Source organism: Zingiber officinale, chromosome 4B (genome assembly GCF_018446385.1).
Source record: "Zingiber officinale cultivar Zhangliang chromosome 4B, Zo_v1.1, whole genome shotgun sequence".
NCBI lineage: Eukaryota > Viridiplantae > Streptophyta > Magnoliopsida > Zingiberales > Zingiberaceae > Zingiber > Zingiber officinale.
This window is the reverse complement of record NC_055993.1, coordinates 137,830,642-137,858,478: the sequence shown is the minus strand read 5'-3', so window position 1 is coordinate 137,858,478 and position 27,837 is coordinate 137,830,642. Positions and strand designations below refer to the sequence as shown.

At 39.5% G+C, this 27,837-nt stretch overlaps 3 protein-coding genes and 1 non-coding gene across 5 annotated transcripts; 3 read left to right on the top strand and 1 right to left on the bottom strand.

Moving 5' to 3' along the window:
- Positions 1–14,494: 14,494 nt before the first annotated feature.
- LOC121976997 (transcription factor bHLH78-like) lies at positions 14,495–15,694 on the top strand. The gene is made up of 4 exons (XM_042529461.1): positions 14,495–14,984; positions 15,057–15,191; positions 15,285–15,335; positions 15,402–15,694. The coding sequence occupies exons 1-4, from the start codon at positions 14,715–14,717 to the stop codon at positions 15,540–15,542; spliced, it is 597 nt and encodes a 198-aa protein (XP_042385395.1). The 5' UTR covers positions 14,495–14,714; the 3' UTR covers positions 15,543–15,694.
- A 632-nt stretch (positions 15,695–16,326) lies between these two features.
- On the bottom strand, positions 16,327–20,534 carry LOC121976996 (ras-related protein RABA5c-like). Of its 2 annotated transcripts, XM_042529459.1 has the most exons (4): positions 20,077–20,534; positions 16,810–17,106; positions 16,526–16,635; positions 16,327–16,392 (listed from the first exon to the last, which is right to left on the bottom strand). In XM_042529459.1, exons 1-4 carry the CDS (start codon positions 20,402–20,404, stop codon positions 16,342–16,344), a joined length of 786 nt encoding a protein of 261 aa, XP_042385393.1. In that variant the 5' UTR covers positions 20,405–20,534; the 3' UTR covers positions 16,327–16,341. The 2 variants fall into 2 exon arrangements, 1 of the variants encoding a protein (XP_042385393.1); XR_006110720.1 differs by lacking the exon at positions 16,327–16,392 and having other exon boundaries at positions 16,525–16,635; positions 16,716–17,106; positions 20,077–20,533.
- An 861-nt stretch (positions 20,535–21,395) lies between these two features.
- On the top strand, positions 21,396–21,468 carry TRNAK-UUU. Its single transcript has one exon. It is a non-coding gene; the product is annotated as a tRNA-Lys (tRNA).
- Positions 21,469–21,715: 247 nt separating this feature from the next.
- Positions 21,716–25,268, top strand: LOC121976995 (receptor protein kinase TMK1-like). Its single transcript, XM_042529458.1, has 2 exons — positions 21,716–24,068; positions 24,712–25,268. The coding sequence occupies exons 1-2, from the start codon at positions 21,848–21,850 to the stop codon at positions 25,158–25,160; spliced, it is 2,670 nt and encodes an 889-aa protein (XP_042385392.1). The 5' UTR covers positions 21,716–21,847; the 3' UTR covers positions 25,161–25,268.
- The last annotated feature ends 2,569 nt before the right edge of the window (positions 25,269–27,837 follow it).

The window sequence follows — 27,837 nt, the reverse complement described above, 5'->3', positions numbered from 1 at the left end:
TACATTTTTTATTTTGTACTTGCACTTTTATAATTGTTATTTGTTTGTGGTTTACCTTAACTTAACTTGAGGTTACTCACATCAAAAATGGAAAGATTGTAAGTACCCCGTAATAGTTTTGATGTGATCAACCAAATCAAGTTAGGTTCTGTTATGTTTTGACGCCCTGTGTCTAAGTGTGCAGAAACTTAGGAGCATAAGAAGTTGAGCGAAAGATGCAAGTAGTGAGAAAGACAGCACGGGAGAGTCGACAGGCTCAGCGTTTCCGAGGAACGAGAAGCCAGAGCGGAAGGTTGCTCAAGAAGATCGGAAAATGAAATCGGGTGAGCCCTATTCCGCATAGTCGAAATCATCCAAATAAATAGAGTCGGAGCAAAAGACCTAGACTCAAGTGAGCGGAACCGAAGAAAGAGCCTAGACCGAAAAGTCAACATGTTGACTCACGGTCCGGGCGCCTCGCCTAGTAGGGGTTGTGTCAACCCAGTCCGGGCGCCCAGAACCCTTCCGGGCGCTCGGACGAGAAACTTTATCGAAACGTGACGTGGCTCAATCCGTTGCGACAAGAATTAAATTATATCCACGTCCAGGCGCCTGGAACCCTTCCAAGCGCCCAGATCAGGGCTATAAATACAGCTCTGATTCCAGAAGCTAAACAACACTGAAAAATATAAAGTACAACACTTGTAATCAATTCCATTTGAGTTTAGCTTTGTATATGTGAGCTATGGCTGCTGTAAGAGGCTTCTCCGTCTGAAGGATCAACGTCTTGGATTAGTAATCCTCTGATTGCAAACCAAGTAAACTGTTGTGCCTCTTCTTTCTTTAATTAACTTCTTAATTCCTTTTATGTAAGTGTTTATCTTAATAAAGCTGTAAAGTTTGAGAAAGATTTTTTTTTTTTTTTTTTTTTGTGCAGGGCTATTCACCCTCTCTAGCCGACCGCCAGGGGACCAACATGAAGAACCTGACACCAGGCTGAAATCCAACTAGGTCTGCGGGACCCGATAGCTGGTGGGAAGCCCAGATAAGTTCGCAGGGCCCGATATCTGGCGGGAAGTTTGGTTGGGTCCACGGGACCTGACAACCGGCTGAAGTCCAGTTAAGTCTGCGAACCCGACAACTGGTAGGAAGACCTGCTGGGTCAAAGGCAAGTCAAGCGACTGTAAGTGGTAAGTGAAGGTAAGCAACTAGAGGAGAGATCCAGTGAGGACGCGTTCCCAGTTGAGGGAACGGTAGACGTCAGTCCAGCTTAGGTCCATTTGGAAAACCTAAGCTAAGGCCTTGATTAGATTTTGATCTTGGGGAGACAAAATCTAATTACTTCTCTTACTTTATTCTGTTGTGCTAAATCTGTTTTGCAGGGTAAATATATTTCCTATTGCCTGGACTAACCCTTTTTACAAGGAAGAAACCGTCGAAGAAAAGGGGAGTCCGAGTGCCTGGAAGGGATCCAGGCGCCCAGACCAGCTCACCTGGGCGGGTGCCGCAGGCATCCAGGCGGTTCGGGTACTCAGAGTCGGTCCAGGTGCCCAAACCTGAAAACTCATTTAGTAGCTGAGGTGGAGTGCGTCGACTGACCGATCCACGTGGCCCAGGCGTCCGGAGGGATTCTAGTCGCCCGGAATGAGCTTACATAAAGGCCTTCGGCCAGGAGCTTCAAGATAGCAACTACTACGACTTTTACTCTTGTGCAATGCTCCGAAAAAGCTCCTACGACACTGTGAAGCTCCTCCAACAACCGACGATCAAGACTTTCTTATTTTCTTTATTGTTGGTAACATTACTTTTAGTTCTTGTGCTTAACTTGTGTAATCATTCTAACTTTTAGTGGATTACCCAACGAAAGCACTCGACGAGTATGAGCCTTGGAGTAGAAGTCGTCAAAGGCTTTGAACCAAGTAAAATTATTTGTGTTAGCATTTGGTTTCTCCGTTTCTTTTCCTCCTTTATTCTTCTGATGCATACCTATTTTTAGTCACAATTTTTGACGAACGTTATTCACCCCCTCTAGCGTCTTTCCGATCATACAATGGAGACTTATGCTTTGACATCTTAAGCAAACATTGTTGGAGCAATCTAGGTGCCCTAGGTTTTGATGTTTAAGCAAAGGTTTAAGTTAGATTTATTGTTATATTTGATATGCATTGTGAGTGTGCAGGATACAGGTACAACGAGGAAAATCCAAGTGTGATCTTGGCAAAGGAGAAAAGTCCAAGGATGAGTCTTAGCGGTGTAAGTCCAAGTATGTAGTCTTGGCAATATAAGTCCAAGTGTGACTTGACAATGGATGAAGTTCCGGAGGTGAGGAGCCTCTTGGCAAAGGAAGACCCGATAACAAGGATAAGGCCGAAGGAAGCTCCAGAAGGCAAGACGTGAAGGATGGAGAGACATCCGAGGGACGCGGGGTTGATAGAGAAGGCTAGAAGGCTAGGTCTAGATTGGTCGAGCGAGGACGAGTGTTGAGTGATTGTACTTAGGGAAAAATCCTATGATTTTAGGATTTACTGTAGCAGTACTGCAGCGACATTGTTGTGACACTGTAGAAACACTGTAACAGTCTACTGGTTACTGTAGTAGTTGAATGGCCACTGTAGCAGTCGACAGGTACACTGTAGCAATCAATTGGTACACTGTAGCAGTCGACTGGTACACTGTAGCAATCAATTGGTACACTGTAGCAGTCGACTGGTACACTGTAGTAGTAGACTGGTAGCCGACAGTTGGGTAACGACTGACTTCACTTAAAGGATCAGTTGACTGGTAGTGGAAAAACAACTTAGTGTTTTCCACTCGAGCTCTATTTAATAGAGCTCGGTGTGCTTGGGCATGGTTGACGAAATAGAGATGGTTAACTCCTATTAGTAGTCCTCCAAAGCCTCCAAGCTCTTCTTGTGATCTAAGAGTGTTTGGATCAAGGTTGTTATGAGGTTTCTCCGCCGAGAAGGAGGTTTGAGCTAGCCAGACGTTTCTGGGGAGTCATCCACCGACGGATTGAGATTGTCCACCTTACGGACAACCGTGGAGTAGGAGCCCTAATCTTCGAACCACGTAAACGTCTTGTGTTACAGTTTGTTTTGGTTTATTGTCTTTCCTTATTGTTTATAAGGCTTAGCTTTCTTCTTGTTAGTTTGTATTTTATTTTCCGCTACGTACAAACAAGTGTAGGAAGTGACGATTTGGATGAGACGCTATTCATCCCCTTCTAGCGGACGTTAAGGTCCCAACAAACATCTCCGTAGAAGTGTGGATCCGAGATGATTGAGTATAAGTCAAAGTGTCTGAAGGTATTTGGATAACCCACAAAGGATTCACCGCTTCTTACAAGGAGACGTATACCCTATGACCACTTGTCAGGATTATTAAGTTTTTGGCCAAAACATCACATGTTAAGAGTATGAGACTCTTGTATACATGTTTGAGTAATTTGAATCCGTATAATGAGAAAGTATTACTTGAGCTAGGTGTAACGTAGTCAGCCTAGTGAAGACTAAAGCATAGACCATGTCCTGAATCAAGTAGGTATAAGACGAGTGAAAGGAACGAGACACGACTCACTGTATCTACTGAAAGGTTCAGAAGTAGTTTTGGAATCAATCGTTTAATTTTTCGATCAATTGGAGATCATGATATACTACTAGGTTTCACTTATGATCGATCCATGATTAATGGTTAATTATGGACGACCAACATAACCGGGAACCTATTGGGTCTCACACACTACAAGTTTATTTGAAAGATCTAAAACAGGTTTGAAAATTGAATTCTCAAATTGAGAGAGAGATAGAGTTTGGTTGGACCAAATAGAAAGGACAAATATAGAAAGATATTTGTCGGAACAGAAGCATCGATGAGTCATGACTATCGTAGGAGATATAGATTCATTATAGTTTGATAGTAAATAAAAAGAAATTTGATTTAATTATGAATCAAGATGGTTTAGTTTTGAACCAAACTTAATCTTAATGGTAATGGACTATGGTGACATTGTTTATTGGGTTTGAGAGATGACTTGCTCCCAAGTCATGCAGAGGTGTATAAATATCTCTCTATGAGAAGAGATGAGTGATTTTATTTTTTGAGAGAAAATTCTAATTTGATTAAGGCTTCCTCTCATACTCTTCTCCCTCTCCATCTATCTAGTCGTTGCACAAGATCTTGTCGACCAAGAGTTACCGCCGGCCATCGAATTCGGTGCCGACGAATTCAGTGCCAACAAATTCTGCGCCAACGAATTCAGTGCCGACAAATTTAGTGCCAATGATTTTGGTGCCGACGAATTCAATGTTAACAATTTTGGTGTCGTGTGGCCCACCAAATCGTGCCTTGGGAATTCTCTTGGATTGCCTCGTCTTCACGCTTGACCAGTACCAATAGGAGACGAATGACTCGTGACTTCGTGAAGCCGTCTTGACGAAAGCTCGACGTGGATATAAATAGAGGCGAGACTCAAGAGCGTCGTTTTGGTTAATGCCCTTTCCATTGCGCGTTATCCATAAGATATACTTATCATAAATTTACTTTCTGTAAAACTTTATATTACGATCATGTCTCTATGAGATGTATCCTCATATACGTATAGTGCATGTACTGTAATAATTTAGAATTATTATTTTATCTTTTGATGTACATATTTACAAAATATATTTTAGCACTCAATTACATCAACCATTACCTAATATCATATCCCTCTATATATTATATAATGATACACTGGGCACTAGTGTCGTGCGTGCCTAATGTATCATCAATTTTTTTATTATTTATTTTTTTAAACTCTCGATTTTATCAATTAGACTATATTTTTTAGGTTTAAGAATTAGATTATAGTATTAAGCATAAAATATTTTCCATAACAAATTATTTTTAGGTATTGAGTGTGCAGTGTAAGGAATATATATATATATATATATAAAATATTTTTCATAACAAATTATTTTTAGGTGCTCATGGGTGTGCAGTAAGGAATATCCAATGCAATGTGTGCTAAAAACATATTTTGTAAGCATTGCACAGTAGAAAACTTAACAATAAATAAACTAATTTATTACATCACACACACCATATACATGCAAGATACAATTGTGCATACAAGATCATAAAATAAAATAAAATCGAATAATAATTATTCTAGGTATATCTTACAGATGACCTGTAATGAGAAGGACATCAACTTTTTGCAACATTATCGAACCTCGCCTCTATTCGTATAAACGCCGAGCTCTTCAAGACAACTCGAAGAGAACAAGCTTCGCCTTTGGAAGGTACTAACCATGAACGAAGGAGAAGGATCAAGAAGAAGAAGAAGCAAAAAAGGAAGATCTTCTTCCTTTGGGTGGCTCACGACAATAAGAGGAGACCCTCTTGTTGTGGTCGGCGGCAAGAGAGAGAGAGAGAGAGGGAGAGGGAGAGGGAGAGAGAGGTATTGTGTTTATATTTTCAAAACCTAATCAATCTAATAATGAATTGTCTATTAATTCTCTCTTAACCCTATCAATATATAGTAATGTTTAATAAGTATTGGATTAGAAAACCCAAATTCAACCTATTATGCCTTAACTAAAAATTAGTCATTAACCTCTTGATTTAATTCACAACTAAATCAAGTTGGTTCATGGCTAAACCAAATTAGTTCATGATTAATCCAAATAGGGTCCAACTCTTTCATAAGAGATGTGATTCATCCGTGCTTCTATTCCGACAAATATTTTCATATTTGTTTTATGTATGGTCCAACCAAACATTTATTTCTTGATCTGAGAATCCTATTCTCTAACTTGTTTACGTCTTTTAGAGACTCGTAGTACGTGTGACCCAATAGGTTCTCGATTTATCTTGGTCGTCCATAATTAATAACTTAATTATGGAACGATTATGAGTGACACCTAGTAGTACATTATGATCCCTAATTAATCGAAAAATCACAGTTGATCTCAAAACTAATTCCAAACATTTCAACAGCTACAGTGAGTCGTGCCTCGTTCCTTTCACTCGTGTTATACCTACTTGGTTTAGGATATAGTCTATGTGTCTACCCCCACTAGGCTGACTACGTCACACCTAGCTCAAGTAATATTTCCTCATTCTGTGGATTCAAATTACTCATATATATGTACAAGAATCTTATACTCTTAATTTGTGATGCTTTGACCAAAGACTTTGAGTAATAATCCTAATGAGTAGTCATATGATATACGTCTCATCACAAGGAGTGGTGAATTCTTTATGGACTATCTAAACATCTTCGGCTACTTTGACTTATACCAAATCATCTCAGGTCCACAACTCCAAGAGATGTTTGCTTAAGATGTCAAAGTATAAATGTCAATGATCAAAATTACTTGTATACCTCAAGTCGAAGGAAACTTGCACTCAAGTTGCAGTAAGAACATTACAGACATATCCTGTTGGTGCGGTTAACACTAACAATCTAACTCAAGTTTTGATGAATGACAAAATAGGTTAAGTTAGTTTTGTCGTTATCTAACACCCTGACCGAGTGTGTAGGAGAAGCCCAGACAGGTCGACGGGCTGACCTGATGTCTGGCACGAAACCCAGCTAGGTCGACGGGCCGACTGAATAGCTGGCACGAAGTCCAAACGGGTCGACGGGCTGATCGGACGTTTGGCACGAAGTCCATCTAGGTCAACGGGCCGAACGGATAGCTGGCACGAAGCCCAGACAGGTCGAAGGGCTAACCGGACGTCTGACAGGTAAGTGAAGGTAAGTCACTGGAGGGGAGTGACTGTGAGGACACATTCCCAGGAAGGGAACTTAGGCGCCGATCCGACTTAGAACCATTTCGGAACTCTAAGTCGAGATCTTGGCTAGATTCCGGTCTCGGAGAGACAGAATCTAATTAATACTCTACTTGTTGAACTTAAACTGTGTTAACACTTTGTTTGCAGGACATATGTATTAAATATTTGCCTCCGGACTAACGTTTTCTTGCAGGAAGGAAGATGCTGGAAAACTAGGGTCCAGGCGACCGGGATGGTTCCGGGCGCTCGGGAGGTACGCGGGCGCTCTGAGGCAAAAATTTATCCCCAACGTCATTTCGTCGCGTGGAGATCATTGATTGGCTTAGCTACGTCACAACTAGAGCCCTGAAGGTTCCAGGCGCCCCGAACCTCATATATAAGGAGGGTCAAGGCTGAAGTCAGAATAACAACTCAGAATCTACTCTCGTGTGCTCCTGCAACGCTGCGAAAAGATCTCCGACGAAGTTTTGTTTTCTTTCCTGTCTTATTTTCTTAATTGTCGATTTTCTTTCACTACATAATTCATGTACGTAGTTTGTAATAAGTTTCGAATTATTAGTGATTGTCCATCGAAAGCACCCTTGTGTGCGGGCCTTCGAGTAGGAGTCGCCAAAGGCTCCGAACCAAGTAAAAATCTTGGTGTCCTTTTTCGCTTGTCATTTATTCTTTTTCCGCTACGTACTCTTTTGAAAGTCTGAAATCGCTATTCACCCCACCCCCCTCTAGCGAAATTCTATGATCCAACAAGTGGTATCAGAGCAGGTACCGCTCTGATTTGGTGCAATCACCAATCAGACAAGGGGGTGAAATTTTTTCTATTTTTTTAGTTTTTTGCATAATTCCAAACTGGTACTATTACCTTTTTGGAAATATTTTTTCGTTGCACCAATTTAGTTCTTTCTATTACTTCTATTTCTTCCCGCATTACTAATCCAAGACCAAGTCTTGGGACCTTGCTTGTCTAGTTGCTTTCTTGTGTGCAGGATGTCTCAGATTGAATGCTTCAACACGATACGTCCTCCCCTATCCAACGGGGACAATTTTCTGTACTGGAAGAAAAGAATGGAAGTCTACCTGATGACAGACTTCGACCAATGGTTCAGCGTAACAAAAGTGGACTCAGGAAATAGACAACTCCGGAAATCCTCTTGATTCGGAACAGTGGACTCTGGACATGAAGAAGAAAGCATCGACAGAGAATAAGGCAATCAACACGCTACAATGCGGACTGACAAGGGAATAGCTGAACCAGGTAGGACCACACCAGAACGCGAAAGAACTTTGGGACAAGTTGATCGAGCTGCATAAAGCAACCAGCGACGCTAAGATAACAAAACGAGATTTGTTATTAAATAGAATATTTAATATAAAAATGCAAGAAGGAGAAACGGCGAATCAGCTGCACGCGAGGATCAAGGATATCCTCAACGGACTCCACGCGATAGGCCACCAGATAGAAAACCGAGATCTGATAAGGTACGCGTTAAACACATTTCCGCGCAATAATTTGTGGGCATCTAACGTGGATGCCTACAAAATTTCTAAAAATCTATCTAAGTTAAAATTAGACGAACTATTTTGTGAATTAGAACTACACGAACAGACTAATGCCGAATCCGAGAAAGGTATTGCCCTGTTTGTAGGTTCCTCCAAGGAAAGAACGAAGAACAAGTCTGAACCCGATGAAGATTCTGACCACGATTATGAAGATGAGGAGCACCTAGTGAACCTGGTACGGAAAATGTTCACCAGGAGGAAGAAGAGCTTCAGCAAGAAGGACCTGCATAAGATCAACTCTCCAACCGAACCAAGGAATGTGACGTGCTTCGGGTGCAATAAGAAGGGCCACTACAAGAACGAGTGCCCGAGATTGAAGAACGACAAACCGAAGACGACCAAAAAGAAGGTTCTCAAACCGACGTGGGACGACTCTTCCTGGGACGAATCGGAGGTCGAAGATCAGAAGCACCAGAGTCACCTCGCGCTGATGGCCCGCGAAGCAGAGTCGGAGGACGAATCTGAAGATGGGTCCGAACCCGAATCAAGCCACGAGTTCGTACTCGTTTCCGAAGGTTCCGAAGAGGTATATCAAAATTTAAATCAAAAGTTCTTTAAAATTATTTCTTGTTTAAATAGGAAATTAGTTAAATTAGAAGATGAAAACTTTTAAAAATCATTTTAAAAATTATTTTAAAAAATCTTTAAAAAATATTTTAAGATTTTTTTTAAATTATTTCAGAAATAATAGTGATAATAATAATAATTTAAAAGTTAGATATTTTATAAAATGATTAAATCATTCAAAATTTAAACTTTAAACTTAATTAAGTAATAAATAAGTAAATAACTAAAATTTAATTGTTTAAGTCTAGCCTTATTTGAGAACTATGGTTGACTTGATTAGGAGCTAGAATAAACCTAATTAAAAATATTAAATTGACTCTAAATCTTTTTAACCAACCTTGACTTTACATTAAAATATTAATGAAAATTTTAATTAAAACATAATTAAAGATTGACTTAAATTGAACCTTACTTAACTTTGTTTAATAACTTTAATAAATTTAACTTCAAATTACTACTAACCTTGAACTAAGTTAATCCTACTTAAAAGGAAATAAATGAAAAGTTAAATTATAACGAACACTTTCATTAAATCAACTCAATCAATTAATACGAAATTTAATTTATTTTAATTAAATAAGAATTAAATTATTGAATCAAGTAAAAGTTAATCAATAAATTATTGATTAACTGATATTGAATTAATAACAACTTATCTTATTTAACCATAAACTAAAGTTTAACCTATTACACCTGAATCTAAAATCAATTATTTTTACAATAATTGATTAATCAAACTTAAATGAACAATTATACCAAGAATATAGAAATAATTATATAAATAATATAAGTATTACTAAATCTCCTAAAACACTTAGGCATAAAAATATGTTAAATTCAACATACCCAAACCTTAATGTCAAATTCAGGGGGAGGTTCAAATTTTTTAATATATTTACTTAAAAAAAATTATATCAGGTTCAGGGGGAGAATTAATTGTTTTCTTACTTATTTTCCCTTTATTTTGAAATTAGTTTTTGGAAAATATTTTATTAAAAATATTTTCAATATGATTGAAAAATCTAACTTATTTTTTGATAAACCTATATTTGAAAACTAACTCATATAAAACTAAGTTGTTTTTAAGAATTGGATCCAACTTAGTTTTGAAAATTGATTTTGAAACTTCGATCTTACCTAATTTTGAAAATTGATTTTAAAAATTCGATGTTAATTAGTTTTGAAAATTGAATTTTTTTAAACTTATTTTGAAAATTAAATTAATTTACACTTATGTTTGAAAATCAGAATTTCTAAACTTGACTTTTATAAAGTTAGCTTTAATAAACTTATACTTAAAAATTATCTCTTATAAATTTATGGTTACAAAAATTATTTTTTAAAAATTAATCTGCAAACTTATTACTAAGTTATTTTGCTAAATCAGCTATTTTTAAATAGAAAATTGTCTATTTTTAAACTCCCCCAAAAAGATCTGACCTACATATCTAAAATTTGTTTGCCTTGCACTTTTAAAATTACCTTGCAATTCTATGTTACTTTTTTGATAAATGTCAAAGGGGAAGGGATAGGTGGTTAAGTTAGTTAAACAAACACAAATAGAACAAAACTTAAAAGCTAACTTAACAACCATATGCTTGTTTCTTACATGCATATTTATCACTAAATTAACCAGGTTGTCATTGCATCAAAAAGGAGGAGATTGTTGGTACGATTAGCACTAACGGTCTAACTCAAGTTTTGATGAATGACAAAATAGGTTAAGTTAGTTTTGTCGTTATTTAACACTCTGATCGAGTGTGCAGGAGAAGCCCAGACAGATCGACGGGCTGACCTGATGTCTGGCATGAAACCCAGCTAGGTCGATGGGCCGACTGGATAGCTAGCACGAATTCCAAATGGGTCGACGGGCTGACCGGACGTTTGGCACGAAGTCCAGCTAGGTCGACGGGCCGACTGATAACTGGCACGAAACTTAGACAGGTCGAAGGACTGACCGGACGTCTGACAGGTAAGTGAAGGTAAGTCATTCGAGGGGAGTGACTGTGAGGACGCATTCCTAGGAAGGGAACTTGGCGCTGATCCGACTTAGAACCATTCTGGAACTCTAAGTCGAGATCTTGACTAGATTCCGATCTCAAGGAGACGGAATCTAATTAATACTCTACTTGTTGAACTTAAATTGTGCTAACACTTTGTTTTGTAGGACATATGTATTATATATTTGCCTCCGGACTAAGATTTTCTTGCAGGAAGGAAGATGCTGGAAAACTAGGGTCGGGCGCCCTGAGGCAAAAATTTATCCCCAACGTCATTTCACCGCGTGGAGATCACTGATTGGCTCGGCTATGTCACAACCAGGGCAACCTGAAGGTTCAGGCGCCCCGAACCTCATATATAAGGAGGGTCAAGGCTGGAGTCAAAATAACAACTCAGAATCTACTCTCGTGTGCTTCTGCAATGCTGCGAAAAGATCTCCGATGAAGTTTTGTTTTCTTTCCTGTCTTATTTTCTTAATTCTCGGTTTTCTTTCACTACATAATTCCTGTACGTAGTTTGTAATAAGTTTCGAATTATTAGTGATTGCTCATCGAAAGCTCCCTTGTGTGCGGGCCTTGGAGTAGGAGTCGCCAAAGGCTCCGAACCAAGTAAAAAACTTGGTGTCCTTTTTCTTGTGTCATTTATTCTTTTTCCGCTGCGTACTCTTTCGAAAGTCTTAAATCGCTATTCACCCCTCCCCCCCCCTCCCCCCCTAGCGAAACTCTACAATCCAACATATCCAACATGTCAATCCAATGAATTAGTTACCATAATTAGCATCCATGTTTAACTCTCGACATCCCAATGTCTTCAGCTAGTGAGAAACAACTGTTTGACCAACCAAAGAGTATAACTCGTGCTAATCTTATATAATTGATGATGTCTGAATGCATCAATTCGACCACTAAGGAAATTCCAATACATTCATAATTGTATATGTAGAGATAATTACAAGTTGTGATCCAATCACAAATTCTCTCATGCTATGAATTGTATTAGGGACATTCAGTAAATGAGTTTAAGACAATTCAAACATATGATATTCACTCAAATAATAAATCTACATTTATCAAATAAATAGTAAAATCATAAGACGATTGCCTTAGGACATCCTTCAAAATTTAACAATATATATATATACAATGTAGGCGATCTGATGTGGCTTCCTCTCTTATCTATATGCAACAATTTTTTTTTCTCTTTCTCTTAAATTAAAATATAATTTTATTTTCTCTCTCATTTGATTGCATGCAACAACTACAGTGGTGCTGTTGTTTTAAAACCAGCACCACAGCTTGAATACACCAACCATTGATATAGTGCTTTTTAAAAAAAACAACACCACTTTGGTATTGATTTTTAAAGACCAATACCACCTTGATGTTGATTTTTTATCATCAACACATTGGTACTGATTTTTTAAAATCAATACTAAGTTGGTGATGATTTTTTAAAAACAGGACCAAGGTGGGGTTATTTTTATTAGCAATACCTTGATATTGATTTTTAAAAATTAATAACAAGGTGATGCTGATTTTTAAAAAATAACCCTACAATAGTGATGGGTGTATTTAAGTTGTGGTGCTGGTTTTTAAAAATTAGCACCACACATTGTTGCATGCAATCAAAGGAGAGAGAAGAGAAAATTTTTATTTTAATTTAAAAGGAAAAAGAAAAAAATTGTTGCATACAAATGAGAAAGGAAATTGCGTTAGATCGTCCACGTCGGATGTCGTCCATGGTTGCTTATATATATATATATACACACACACACACAATAACATTATCTTGCACACTCTTAGGTGAGTGATTATGGCCGACATCCGACATGGGTAATATGACATAGCCAAAATTCAATTTTTTTAATCTCTCTCATTGGTATGTAATAATTTTTCTCTCTTTGCTCTTAAATTAAAATAAAATTCTCTTTTATCTCTTCTTTAATTGTATACAACAATCACTGTGATGCTGATTTTTATAAACTAACACCACAACTTAATTACACCTGCCACCGTTGTGGAGGTGGTGTCGGTCTTTAAAAATCAGCACCAATCTTGGTGTTACCAAGGTGGTGCTAATTTTTAAAGACCGGCACCAACACCAGGTGATGTTGTTTTTAATCTAGTGTTGATTTTTAAAGACCAACACTAAGTGCTGATTTTTAAAAATCAGCACAACTTTATTATTGGTTTAAAAAAAATAAATTTGTGCATAGAGAGAGCACCAAAGTGTTTTTTAAAAATTAGCACTAAGATAATGGTCTTTAAATATCACCACCATTTTGATGTTGGTCATTAAAAAACAACACTAGTTTAAAAACCAACACCACCGAGTGGTGGACTACACCAACGATGCTGGGTCTTGGTTTTTAAGACCACCATTTTTAAAAATTAGTACTACTGCGATGGCCGGTGTATTCAAATTATAATATTAATTTTTAAAAATTAATATATATATATATATATATATATATATATATATATATATATATATATATATATATATATATATATAGAGTTTTGATCTGCGCATGCGCACAGTGTATGACTGTACGCATCACGCAGGAAGATTTGTTTTTTAAATTTTTTTATTTTTTAATATTTTAAATTAAAAAAATCAATTAAATAATTAATATTTCTTTATATAAATATCTAATACATTAATATATCCCCTCAACATATTACAATACTCAATAAATACTTAAATTAATTTTATTTTATTTTTTTTTAAAAACTAAATATTATAATCTAATTGGGAAACCTAAACCCCATAGGTAAAATCTAAAAAACAAAATAGCTTTGATATTATAATCCAAAGTCTGAACCCTAGAGGTAAAATCTAAAAAAAAATAGTTTTGATACTATAACTCAAAGCCTGAACCCTAAATAGCTTTGATACCATATACCCCAAAGTCTGAACCCTAAATAACTTTGATATTATAACCCAAAGCCTGAACCCTAGAGATAAAATAAAAAAAAATAACTTCGATACTATAACCCAAAGTCTGAACCATAAAAATTAAACTTTTAAAAAATATTTTAATTATTTTTTTAATTCAAAAATTTTAAAAAAAAAAACAAAAAGAAAAAAAAAGCGTTGACGCGATGCGCACACTGTACCGTTGCGCAGGATATCAGCGCTATATATATATATATATATATATATATATATATACAGAATTGCTATGCTGCGGACAAAGTAGTGCGGACCGCTGCGGACATGCCTTCCTGATCGGTCACTAGTCCGATCAGGGAACCTCCTGATCGGTCTTTGGACCGATCAGGGACTCCTGATCGGTCTCTGCACCGATCAAGGACTCCTGATCGGTCTCTGGACCGATCAGAAAATGATCAGGAGTCCCTGATCGGGCTCTGGACCGATCAGGAGGTTCCCTGATCGGACTGGTGACCGATCAGGAAGGCATGTCCGTAGCGGTCCGCACTGCTTTGTCCACAACATAGCAATTATATATATATATATATATATATATATATATATATATAAACCACCCATATTAAAAGATCCACGAGGAGCCAAAACAGAAACAGTTGAATAATTACAGAAGAGGAACAGTTGTTACTTTTATACCTCTCTATCGTAACTAGCATTCGATCGGCAACATTTCTCCTAGACGACTGCACTGATCGCGGATCTAACCAACATCAAGAACGAAAATGGCCAGGAATTCTTTATCCAATTACTTTTGACATTCTTACGAATCTTGAAAAAAAAAATCTTCCTTTAAATCTCCACGACTCAGGACTCTTCTGCCATTCTTCTTCCTCCTTCCTCTCCCGTTCTTCAAAATCTCACCTTTAAATCTCGCAAAAATGGAGCTTTCTTCCGTCCGGACGGGAAAGGAGCCATTTTTCTCCGGCACGGTGATTCCCCCGGAGGTGGGTTTCTCGCACGCCGCCGGCCTGCCGGAAAAGGGGAAAGATGGTGGCGGAGCAAAGAGACGCAGAGCAGAGCACAGCTCCGGCAATCACCGGGAACAGGACAGCGGGAAGAATTCCTCGCCGCCGGAGCCTCCCAAGGACTACATCCACGTCCGAGCGAGGAGAGGGGAGGCCACCGACAGCCACAGCCTCGCCGAGAGGGTAAGCCGCCGGCGCTCCGCCGTCCGTCCACCACCGTAAATAGTCATAATCCCGGATTCGCTCATTCACCAGGTCAGGAGAGAAAGGATCAGCGAGAGGATGAAGCTCCTGCAAGGTCTCGTCCCCGGCTGCAACAAGATTACCAGCAAAGCCCTCGTGCTCGACGAGATCATCAACTACGTGCAGTCACTGCAGCGACAAGTCGAGGTTTCCGATCAAAACAAGATCTTTCACCGCGATTCTCTCTGTAACACACGTTTCGTCACCAATTCTAATCTTTGCTTCGATCCTCTGTTTCAGTTCTTGTCCACCAAACTTGCAGCCTACATGGAGACTCTCCTCGATCAAAATGTAAGCTTTTGAGTTCTGCAATTCGATTCATTTTTTACTCCAATTTCTCAGTCATTTGCAATTCAGATCGATCAGGGAGATGCTTATCCAAGAATGCAGCTTGAATATCCTTACCTCGATGGATTCACAGATGCTCTCTCTCAGGTCAGTGATTCGTGGGACGATGAACTCCAGAGAGTTGTTCAGAATTGGAAGAGTTCTTACTGAGCTCTTGTCGATCGGATTAGGGTTGGTTTCTGTAAATACATGCACCGTTTTGAGGGATTATGGTGCTGCTGCTTAGGTTTGTAATGGAGAAAAGGGGTTAGGTCATATGTGAGTCGATTGTTGAACGTAGAGAGGTTTAAGTGGTTGTTTAAGTTGGCACAAACGAAAGAACAGTTGTTTGGTCTAGCGGTAAGTTTATTGAATTTAAAGACTTTCAGTTCAAATTCATACGATAACATTTTAAGAGTGATTTGATTTTGTGATGCGAAGGCACTTTCCAATCACAAATTAGATTAATTAGGGATTCAAGAAGATCCTAAGACAAGCCGAATCTCAATAATTAGATAAGGCTAAAGATTGCTCTTACACTGCTTGCTACAATCTATCACCTCAAATTGTGAAATCCTAAACCCTCAATCCAACATTGATATGTCTAGAATGCAAAATAGCCTCTCCTATAAGCTCACTAGGTAGAATCATCCAAATAACACGTAGAAAGGCAAGAATGCTTTACGATAAAATTCAAATGTAGCAAGGTAGTGAATCACACTAGTAGCACTATCTAGATACTAGGCATCCGAAAAAATTTAACTGAGAAGAGTCAAACAAAAACTCTAAAATAGAGCTCATCTAACTCTTGAGCACTCTAAAACCCGACAAAACCCAACCTATCATTACTCTCATTTCCTAACACGAGACTTCATTCCCCTCCCTAGTTCTCTTCTCTTTTCACATAAAGGCTTAACGCTCAATGCGTCACCGACTCTTTCTACTAAGACACATCATCTGAGTAGGTGTGCTAAACCGTAAGGACAAACGAAGCAGTTGATGGACTTTGGATCCTGTTCTTCTTCAGTAATTAATTAATTAATCAATCAATCAAACAAACCTGGAAAACTCTTTAATAATAAATGACATGACGTGAAACCTAAAGGTTGGTGGTGGGTGGCTTTTGGGGCCACGTAGAGAGACTTGATCGGTACCTGAAACAGCATGCGAGAAAGGGATTTGATGTGTGCATTTGATCGCCTTTTGCTCCTCGCTTCGCGGTTAAGTCTGGTCGTCAGGTCCTCAGTCAGCATCCAAGAGCGCACTGAATGAAATTAGATAATTATTGAATGTACTTACACAGTTTTTAACAAGCAAATGGATCTTCCTTCTGAGATAACTCACCATTTTCTCAGAAAAAGAAAATCTTCATTACAGATGTAGAAAAGGATAAACACACTCCTGAGACCCAAATCATTTTAGCAACAGGATGGCTTACTGGAAGTTTGCTTCATCTCGTCGGTTCCATTGCTCGTGAGGGTTACCCTGTTGAGGGACAATTCGGCTTTGAAGGAATCAGAGTTTAGCACCTTCCGGCTCATGTTGTTGTATATCTCTTTGATGACGATCTCAAAGGCCTCCTTCACATTTGTGGAATCCAGAGCTGAAGTTTCGATAAAAAACAGCCCTTCAGCTTCAGCAAGGCTTTTTCCTTCTTCAACAGATATGTTTCGGATGTTCTCCAAATCACATTTATTGCCGACGAGAAGCTTTGCCATAGTGGTGTCGCAATGTGCTGCATTGCATTTCCAATTTCCCAGTCAGTGCTTAGAGGCATTAAGGCATTATATTTCAAAGTAAAACAGGAACTGATTCACGATAAGCTAGAGATATTAAAGGTCATATGATCTGCTTAAGGTAATATGCATAAAAAACTATAGGAAAAAGAGGAAAAAAAACAATTTTATCTTACCAAAAACATTTCTGTAAACATGTATAGCACACAGAATTTGGTCAGTTTGCAGGACCAAGCATTCGGTTCTTAAAAGTAGGAGGTGAAAAATATTTACATAGCCAAGCAGTCAGTCTCCACAAGTATGAATGCTGAAGATATTTATATATATAAACAAGCACTCCTCAGAGAAGCAAGGACACCTTAACGAATAACATAAAGGAGAGATTAAGGTCTGTGTTTTAGGGATTCAAAATTAAAAACTTTGAGAAGAGAATCATCATTTTCAAAAAGACTGAACATCTTTTTTTGTATAATACAGGGAAAAAATGTAAAAGAGATGAAATTATAAAATTCTTATTTGGCAAGTAAAGCTCTCACTTTGTACAGCTAGCTACCTTTCATTGAGAAATATATAAAAAAATATTAGGAAAACTTAACCAATTTATTATTATGGGAAAATACCTATAAAATTTAACAAATTAAAACAATACCCAAGCTAAAAAGGTTTAGTTAGTAAAAATAATTATCCTTATCATTCAATAATCATAGTTACAATCCAAAAATTAGTATTAAGACATAATGACTCAGATTATCCATGAGATGTAAAATGTAATTTTATATGAAAATATTTAAGGGTAAAATAAAATTAAAATCATTCTTGGCGAAAATTCGAAAATTCTAAAACTATAAGGTCTGGCCAATGGGGAATTTCTATTGAAAATATATATAAAAAATATATAGGAGCAAATAGTAATTTTCTATTAATATTGAGGCAAATGGTGATACAACTATGAGTTAAAATGGAATTTTGGATAAAAAATATAAATTGGCTAGGGGGTATCTGCAACCATAAAAACTTCAAGGTAACAATCAGATTTGGAATTAGAAAAGTCAGAAGAATAAAGGAGCAAAATACTTAAAAAATTTGAAGACCATAATGTATTTTTTTTTGTACCACAAAAAGATGAATATATATATATACAATTAACAACTTTAAAATAGAAATAATTTTCATGCAGATTTCATGATAATTACTAATTTTTTCATTGAGATTTTATAAAAATAGAAACCTGTAATGAACTGTTTCTAAACGACAATAAAACATAATAATTTTGAGAATTTTTTTTAAACAAAAAATTTTATTTTGATGGTTACATTCTTGTAATAGATGTTATTTATATTAGTCTTTTTCCTAAAAAAAATGAAAATTAAAAGATATTTTAATTTTCAAACGGGCCCTACTGTATTTGAAGGAAACAAATTTTGATGTAATAGAAAAAAGGCAATATATAGATATTCCTGTTAGCAAAGTCAACCTATCCTTAACACAAGATCAAAATTTCAAAAAAAAAAAAACCTTGCAATCAAACATCTATGCAGTAAGTAATAAAATAGATACCCTACTAAATTAGTTAAGTTACAGTTTAAGTAAGTTTGGTTGAGTTTAAAATAATTTAAATAAACTCTCTCTCTCTATATATATATAATTGTACATGTTGACTGCATGTGTCAGATGCGGCCATATTCTGTTGCATATGTAGACCAAATGGAGGCATTCATAAGAGTGAGACACTCATGTTGAGAAACTCTCCCCCAGAAATTGGCATAGACTGAGCAGTGAAGAACAAAGAAAAGAAAGAAGGATAAGAGCTAACTTTGCAAATGAAATTGTATTTATCCTGTTCAGATCAAGACAATAATTTATGTTTTCCGGCATCCAATTTTTGATAAGAAAATCTTGATGATGCAATTTTTTGTTTACTGCCAAACACAATAAGAAAATTTGTCTTTCCTTAATAAACATATATTTTTACAGTCAACTATTCTGGCTTGATGAGCATAGTTTGACCACCAATCCAGATCACTTGACTGCCTTTTAGCACCCTTATACTATCGAATTTCTCATAAAATTTGATCTTAAGACCAAACTTATAAAAATGCACTCCAATCACAAGGATCACAGATGATATGCGACAGAGACAAAGAGTGCATACTCAATGGACATCTCTAACCAAATTCACTTGCAGGACCACATTTTTTTTTTATAAAAATCTACCAACATTTCTAGGTGCATGCATTGGTGTTAAGTTGACAGATAAATCTTAGAACACATTAGAGACATGGAAAGTGATTTGTTGAGTTGAGTTGTTCTCTAGATGAAGAGACCTATAAATGAGTAAGACAGTCCTGACAAAAGATACATGCATTTAGCATGAGAGCTGACCAAGAAGTATCTTCTAAATAAATATTTACGACCTGCTCAAATTAAGTGAAGTAGTTTCTTGGTTATAAGTCATCTTATAACTGAACTTATACAGGCAATTTTTCTTGCAAGACCAAGTTAAGATGGAGATGGAGATGGAGATGGAGAAAGAACTTCCACTTTCAATAGTTAGTGTTCGAAATGGATGAATTGATTGTTCGAGTACTTAACCAACTCGATTTGCACACTATCTTTAAATCAGCAAATGTTTCTAATTTTACATGGTTAGTAATTTCCTTTGCCAATTCTATCAAAACGGGGGAAAAAAATTACACATTAGTTCTTACGAGGCCTCTATCTACTGACTGAAAAGGGTAGAAAGAAGCAATCTGTATTGACACTACCTTCGATTGTTGATGATCAGTTTGGTTAATCGCTATATCATTAGTCAAATAAAAAAAAGTGTAGCATGTTGCAAAAGAATCAGATCCACCACAGAAATAAGATCCATTTTATTCCCAAAATCGAGAGCGCGGAACATAAATCAACAGCGGATCCAGAGTGACAATCACGAAGATCAAAGAAACGAAGAACATTAGAGCACGTACTGTTGATCTCCTGTAGCCAGCGGGGGATGCTGTCGAAGGTGGTGCGGCGTGAGATGTCGTAGACGACGAGGGCCCCGACGGCGCCGCGGTAGTAGGCGGAAGTGACTGCACGGAAGCGTTCCTGGCCGGCGGTGTCCCAGATCTGGGTCTTAACTTCCTTGCCGTTGATCTCCATGCTCTGAGTCTGGAACTCGACGCCGATGGTGGCCTTGGAGTGGAGATTGAACTCGTTGCGGGCGTAGCGAGAGAGGAGGTTGGACTTCCCCACCGCAGAATCGCCTATGATGACGATCTTGAATAGGTACTGTTCGCCGTCGTCGCCCTCCATGGCTAGGATCGGCCGATGGCGATCTACTTCTTCTCCCTTTCTCCTCAATCGCCAGTGAGCGTTTGACTGAACGTCGAAGAAGTGGGCACCATCGTGCTCGTGGACACTCTGGTAGTGCCTTTTGGGCTCTATTATTATTATTATTTATTTATTTATTGTTAATAAGAGCAAAAATCAACCTGCATTCGTTGAAAATTATCATAAGGGTGTACCTTTTCATTAAAAAAAATTCCCATTTGGCAAAAACTAGCTGTTTTGTTTTCTCTCCAAATCATACGCCCCACTCTACTTTATAAGAAACAGAGTGTCCTTCCCAACCGTACGCATTTACTCTCGTCTTTAGTACGTTTTTATTATTGTCTCACACTTAGAACGTATTATAGTATCTATAAAATTATACTTATTATCCTCGTGATTATACAATAATTAAAATATAAAATATTATCATATTAAATTATATGATCAAATTTGATACATAAATATATCTTTTCTCATACTTAATTATTACATTAATGATTAATAGTCATTCATGATTTATTATTTTTTATTGACATTGAAACGAAGACACTAAAAATGAAAATGAATGATCATTTTTTATCATTTTTTATAATATATGAAATTATAATTATTATACATGTTATAGTTTCATATCTGTTACAAAATGAAGGTTAGATGAGCATATTAAATTTATATTGTATTAAGTGAATAATTGATGAATAAATATAAAAAATAAGCAAAAGAATTTTTTTATAATGACAGTGATTTTAAATTTAATATTATTTTTATATCCTCAGACAGATGGTTTCTGAAAGTAAGCGCACATGTATTTTCTAGAATTGCAATGGTTTGAAATATAATGTAATTTCTATATTCTAAGTTCCAACCCAAAATTAAAATTTTGTAAAATAAATGAAATTTAAGTTGCCTATCAGTAAATTTTCACCGAAATTTATTTATTAACAAATTCAAGTTTTAATTGTCATTTATCAAAGCCGTCTTAGCTCAGCTGGTAGAGCGCGTGGCTTTTAACCACGTGGTCGTGGGTTCGATTCCCACAGACGGCGCTTCTTTAAATTTTGTGAGGAGTTTGCCAAAAAAGAGATGCAGGTATAATCTTTGTCTTTTGAATATTTTTTCAAAAAAGATGTATTATTTACATTTAAATTTTCTATTTTATTATTTACAAAATTACATTAGATTTCTAATTTCAACACATTATATGACGTAATATATGAGATTTTGGCGGACCACGTGACGTAATAATCTGTCCTCTCCTTTCTTCTTCTTCTTTTTTTTTTTAATTTTTTTTTTCCGATTCCTCCGTTCTTGGCCGATCGCCTTCCTTTCTTCCACCGCTAAAAAGCGTCACATTTCCGCCGGCCACCGTCTGCATCCGCCGTTCTCTTCTCCGATCGCATGCGGCGCTAATCGTCGCGAACAAAAATGGTGAGGAAGAAGAGGCATCGCCGCCTCATCGTATTTCTCCTCTTCTTCCTCCTCTGCCTCCGCCCGATCCAATGCCGCTCCGCCACATCCTCCGACGACGTAGAAGCCATGTCCGACCTTTCCCTCTCCCTCTCCGGCCTCCCCTCCAGCTGGAAGCCCGGCTCAGACCCTTGCTCCTGGGACGGCGTCACCTGCTCCGCCGGCCGCGTCACCGCCATCAATCTCGTCTCCCGAGGAGTCTCCGGCTCTCTTCCTCCCTCCCTCTCCTCTCTTTCCGCCCTCACCTCTCTCAACCTCCAGCACAACCGCCTCTCTGGCCCCCTCCCCCTCCTCCCCAACCTTTCTTCCCTCCAATCCATCTCCCTCGAAGACAACGCCTTCGATTCCATCCCCGACTCTTTCTTCGCCGGCCTCCTTGGCCTTCAATCCATCACCCTCGATGGCCTTCCCCTCGCTCCGTGGAACCTCACCCGCGACCTTGCCTCCGCCGCTGGCCTCGCTGAGTTCTCCGCCGCCAATTCCTCCCTCTACGGCCCCCTCCCTGACTTCCTTGGCTCCCTCCCCAGCCTCAGCATCCTTCGTCTCTCTTACAATCACCTCTCCGGCACCCTCCCCCCGTCTTTTGCCGGCTCCGGTCTCCAGCAGCTCTTCCTCAACAGCCAGCAGTCTCCCGACAAACTCTCCGGTCGCATCGACGTCATCGGCGCCATGCCCCAGCTCACCGTCTTCTGGATCCAGACCAACGCCTTCACTGGCCCTATTCCCGACCTCTCCAATCTCACCTCCCTCGAGTCGTTCAACGCCCGCGACAACGCCCTTACAGGCGTCGTCCCTGCCTCCCTCACCGCCTCCCTCACCCTCAAAAACGTTTCCCTCTCCAACAATGTGCTCCAGGGCTCATTCCCGCAGTTCGCCAGCAAATCTGTTGCCGTCGATATCGACAAGGGCAACCAATTCTGCAGGCCTGCACCTGGCCCGTGCGATCCTCGTGTCACCGTGCTGCTCGACATCGCTGCCGGGTTTGGTTACCCCGCTCTGCTCGCCAAGTCGTGGAAGGGCGATCAGCCCTGCGGCGCCAATTGGCTCGGCGTTACTTGTGACGCGCAGGGGAATGCCATCGTCCTCAACTTCGCTAACCAGCACTTCGGCGGGGAGATCTCACCGGTCTTTTCCAATCTCACCTCGCTGCGCCAGCTGATCCTCAGCAGCAATGACCTGTCCGGCTCGATTCCAGGGAGTTTGACGCAGCTCCCTCAGCTCCAGCTGCTGGACGTCACCAATAATAGCCTCTCAGGCAAGGTCCCCGCATTTGGCACTTCTGTGACGCTCAAGCTTGATGGCAACCCGAAGCTTGGAGACGACTCTGGTTCAGGAGGTGGAAGTTCTCCATTCATTAAGTCAACGCCGTCCTCTTCAGCCTTGATTGCCGGCTTGATCTTAGCCATGGCGGTAGCCATGGCGGTCGTCATTGCTTGCTCAGTCGGCTTTTATTATCGGAGAAGAAAACTAGAAGAGAAATCCAAGCATATACTGACTGATACACAATCATATAAGATAGGACTGAATGGATTGAATTACAATAGTGAGAGCATTGCCCCGATCAGCACCGACAGTTTGAATCAATACTCAGTTGAGGCTCAAAGCATGCACATCTCAATTCAATCCCTGAGAACGGCCACTGGTAACTTCAGCAAAGCCAATATCTTGGGAAGTGGCGGTTTTGGTGTTGTATACAAAGGGGACCACAATGGAACAGTGATTGCTGTGAAAAGAAATGGATATGATCTTATAGGTAACAAGGGAAATGAGGAGTTCAAAGCAGAGATTGAAGTTCTTAGAAAGGTTAAACACAAGAATTTAGTTGCACTTGTTGGGTTTAGCAACGAGGATCGAGAAAGACTTTTGGTGTACGAGTACATGGCTGGGGGTACCTTAACGGAACGTCTATTTAAGTGGCAGGATACCGGCGAACCCCCACTGAATTGGAATCAGCGGCTCGTGATTGCTCTGGATGTTGCTAGAGCAATAGAGTACTTGCATAGTTTTGCTCAAGAAAGTTACATCCACAGAGATCTAAAGCCTTCTAATATACTATTGGACAAAGATTTGAGGGCAAAGGTTTCTGATTTTGGGCTAGTCAAGCTCGCCGCAGACAATCAAAAATCAATGCAGACGCGGTTAGCAGGCACATTCGGGTATCTTGCACCTGAATATGCTAGTAAGTTAGTTCGATGCCTAAAGTTTCATGGATTGTTTTGTTTAGGAACTTGCTTATATCAAACTTAATTGTTTCTCCATTCTAGATTTCCAATGTTCTTCCTTTAGTGTCGCCATTTATCAATTATGTTTTGTTTGCATCTATGAATTTTGTGTTGTCTGTAGGAAATGTTTGCACACTCACACACGAAGAAACTCAATTGTAACCTCACTAATAGGGTTTTCGCATATCGAATTGTAGTCTGAACTAGATGATCCTCCCCAAGTAATCATGAAACACACTAAATGAGCTAGTTGTGCGATTTAAGCTTTGATCACATTTGGTTAGAGCTCTTCATTTATTTATTTTTTCATTTTCATGAACCGCACAGCTTGTTTTATCGAAAGAAAGATGCTATTGATGGTTGGTTAATTGATACCTATTGACAATTCATCTGTAGAACGAGGGTTTTATCAAGCATAGCACAAGGTGTGAAAGTAGTGTTATTTATGATTGTTATAAGGATCAAAAATAGAGGGTATAAATGTGGAGATATGTTTGTTGAAACTGCTTATGATTCTCTTTTGAATCTTATTGTAGAGTAAAGCTAATATATTGATCCTTGATTCAATAGTTGCTGATTGTTAGAATCTTATTGGAACAGCCACAGGAAGGGTGTCGACTAAAGTCGATGTTTATGCATTCGGCGTGATACTAATGGAGCTAATTACCGGAAGAAAAGTTCTAGACGAGTCGCAAGATCCTGAGGACATCCATTTGGTGGCATTCTTCCGCAGAAAATTTTCCCAAGAGAAGGACAAATTTCTAACTGAAATGATGGATCAGACTCTAGAACTAGATGAGGAAGCTAAGCAAAGCTGGGCAGAGGTGGCCGACCTAGCATGGCACTCGACGACTCGAGAGCCCCACCAGAGGCCTGACATGAGCCATGCCGTCAACCGACTAGCCCCCCTGGTTGATCAATGGAGGCCAACGAACTATGTCGATGAAGATGATGATGAGCCAAGCATGAGTCTCTCAGAAAGGATGGAGAAATGGCAATGTAACGATACCACTTTCACCACATATACATTTGATTCCACATTGAAGTGAAGAACATTTGGAAATCTGAACAGATTAACAGAACAAGAATGTATCACCCAAAGTATTAATCTGTCAGAACCTTAATTTTCTTAATTCATTCTTTGATACTCTATAATATTTTAGGTTTAAGTCTGATATATTAACCATCAACTGCTGTTTCTGCTCACTAGCAATAACTATCTTCTCAAAATGGGTTTTTGGTGTCTCAAACAAATAAATTCTAAAGATACAAGGATTATTACATAATAAAAATAATAAATAAATAAATAATTCCTGGCGGACGCCCTCGAAAAAATTAAAAACTCCTCCAGCTCTCACTTTTTTACTACGATAAGTTTTTTTGTGTGTAAAATAATATTTTTTCTGTCAATTATTATTTTTTCTAATGATAAAAAAAAAGAAAATGAAAAACTTTATAAATAATTATATTATTAAATGAAATTTAATTAATTACATAAACGGAAGACACGTATACAAATAATCGTTCTAAACCTTCTCGAAAATATAGCTCACGGCGCTAGCGCTGCAGCGCCAGAGAGCCGCCACCACTTCGCCGGCTACCTCCCACACTCCGGCGACCACCTGCAGCGCCACCTCGGATGCCATGTCCGATGCGCTCCGTGCCAGGTCGAGCGCCTCAGCCGCGATCGACGCCCCAAGTCGGACCGACCCTGCCGCGACGGCGACCAGAGAGTCGAGCAGGGTGGAGAGGGCGGCGACGGCCGCGTCACCGAAGAGACCAACGGCGTGCCGGAAGGTCGAGCTGAGGAGGCCGCGGGCGAGCTCGAGCGCGTCGTCGCAGGCTTCGCGCTGGGCCTTCACGAGGCAGACGACGGCGACGGCGACGACGGCCGCCGCTCTGAAGACGGCCGCCGCCAGTAAGCATGCCAACGCGCTAACTCCTCGGAGTATAAGCTGTAACACGAGACCCGCCATTAATTAGAGAATTAAAGCTTAATTACTTGGAGTTTTAAAGGAGATTAAGGATACATGTAAGTCGCTTTCGAGCATATTACCTCTTAATAATTGCTTCTTTGTTTAATCCATTAATAATTGTGCAATCAGCAAATATTATGGCTCCATTAATATATTTTGAAGGCTCATTTGATAATAAAATAAATTAAGGTGGTCCTAAGCCGCAAGCTCCATGTTTGTTGTGATGTTTTTATCTAACAACCTTGAGAGTGTTGAATTTAAAATATGAAATTTAAAGTAGAAAAAAAACTGATGATAATATAGTAAAATAAATAATTAATAATGAAACAAGCTTTCTTTAACTATGAGCTTCTAAATTATTATCAAAAAAATGATAATAAAATTCAACACTTTGGGTCTGATCTCGTCTGGAAGCTGAGTCAGACGGAGGCTGGTCGAGGTGGCCCGGTTGTTGACGGAAAGTCGTAGGTGATTCGACTCCCACGGAAGGCTGACGCTGCTGCAGGCTCCTGCGCACACTCAGACAATATCCCCCTTCACGTTAGAGACCGAAACCCAGGAAAAAAGTCCTCGGATCAGGCCCTCCGACGCTCAAGTCAGGTCCTTTTTCCCTAGAAAGAACAGAGAGAAAAGAGAAAAAACCACTGAAAGTGAAAAGTTGTGGAAAAAAACGACGAGGGAGTGTGTGCGCGTACCTGCGTACGAGGGATCTCTCCCCTTTTATGCGTCCTCCCCTCCTAGAACCTGCCACCCTGTCAGAAAACGTTAGACGTCGGGCTTTGTCGTGTAGTGCTGGACACCTGTCTCGCTGCTATTGGTTGTGAAAGCATCTTCTTGTTTAGGAACCTCCGCCTTTACACATGGATTTTGTCTTATAGTGAGGGACACCTGTCAGGTCACTATTGGTCATGAGAGCATCTTCTCCCTTGGAAACCTCCGCCTTCGCGCGTCTCACTGGTATGTAATGATTAACCTTGACGGACAATTGTGATCCTTCCACTCCTGCACAGCTTGGCTCATCCTATTCATCGCGGTCGGCATCTACCTCGCACGCCTCGACCAGATCTCGCTTGTTAGTCGGGCTGACCCTGCACAGCCCTATGACTTGTGGCTTACCCTTCCGGATCTCCGAGTAGCAGACCCGCAGACAGGGCCGTCTCTACACAGCCCTGCTGCGTACAACCTTTGATTTGTGGCTTGCACTTCCGAGCCCTCGAGTCGCAGACTTGCAGACCGAGCCGTTTCTACACAGCTATGCCGATCCTGACCTGTATCCTGCGCTTTGTATTTCCTGGCTCTCAACCGCAGGCCTGTAGATCGGGCTGCTTCTGATCAATTCTGCCGCTTCCGACCCATGGCCTATACTTCCAGTCCTTTGGATCGCAGGCCTGTAGCTCGGGCTACCTCTAAACAGCTCTGCCGATCCCGACCCGTGACTTGTACCTCCAGTCCTTTGAATCGCAGGCCTGTAGCTCGGGCCATCTCTAAACAGCTCTGCCGATCCCGACCCGTGACTTGTACCTCCAGTCCTTTGAATCGCAGGCCTGTAGCTCGGGCCATCTCTAAACAGCTCTGCCGATCCCGACCTGTGCCTGGTGTTCCGCCTGCCGTCTTCCCTCGTCTTTCAACTATTTTGCCCCCTTGATCAACCAGTCTGCCTGACCTCTGACTACCCCACATGCTTGCCTCTGACCGCCCCATCAGCCTGACCATTGGCTGCCGCGTCACCTTGACTATTGACCGCCACGTC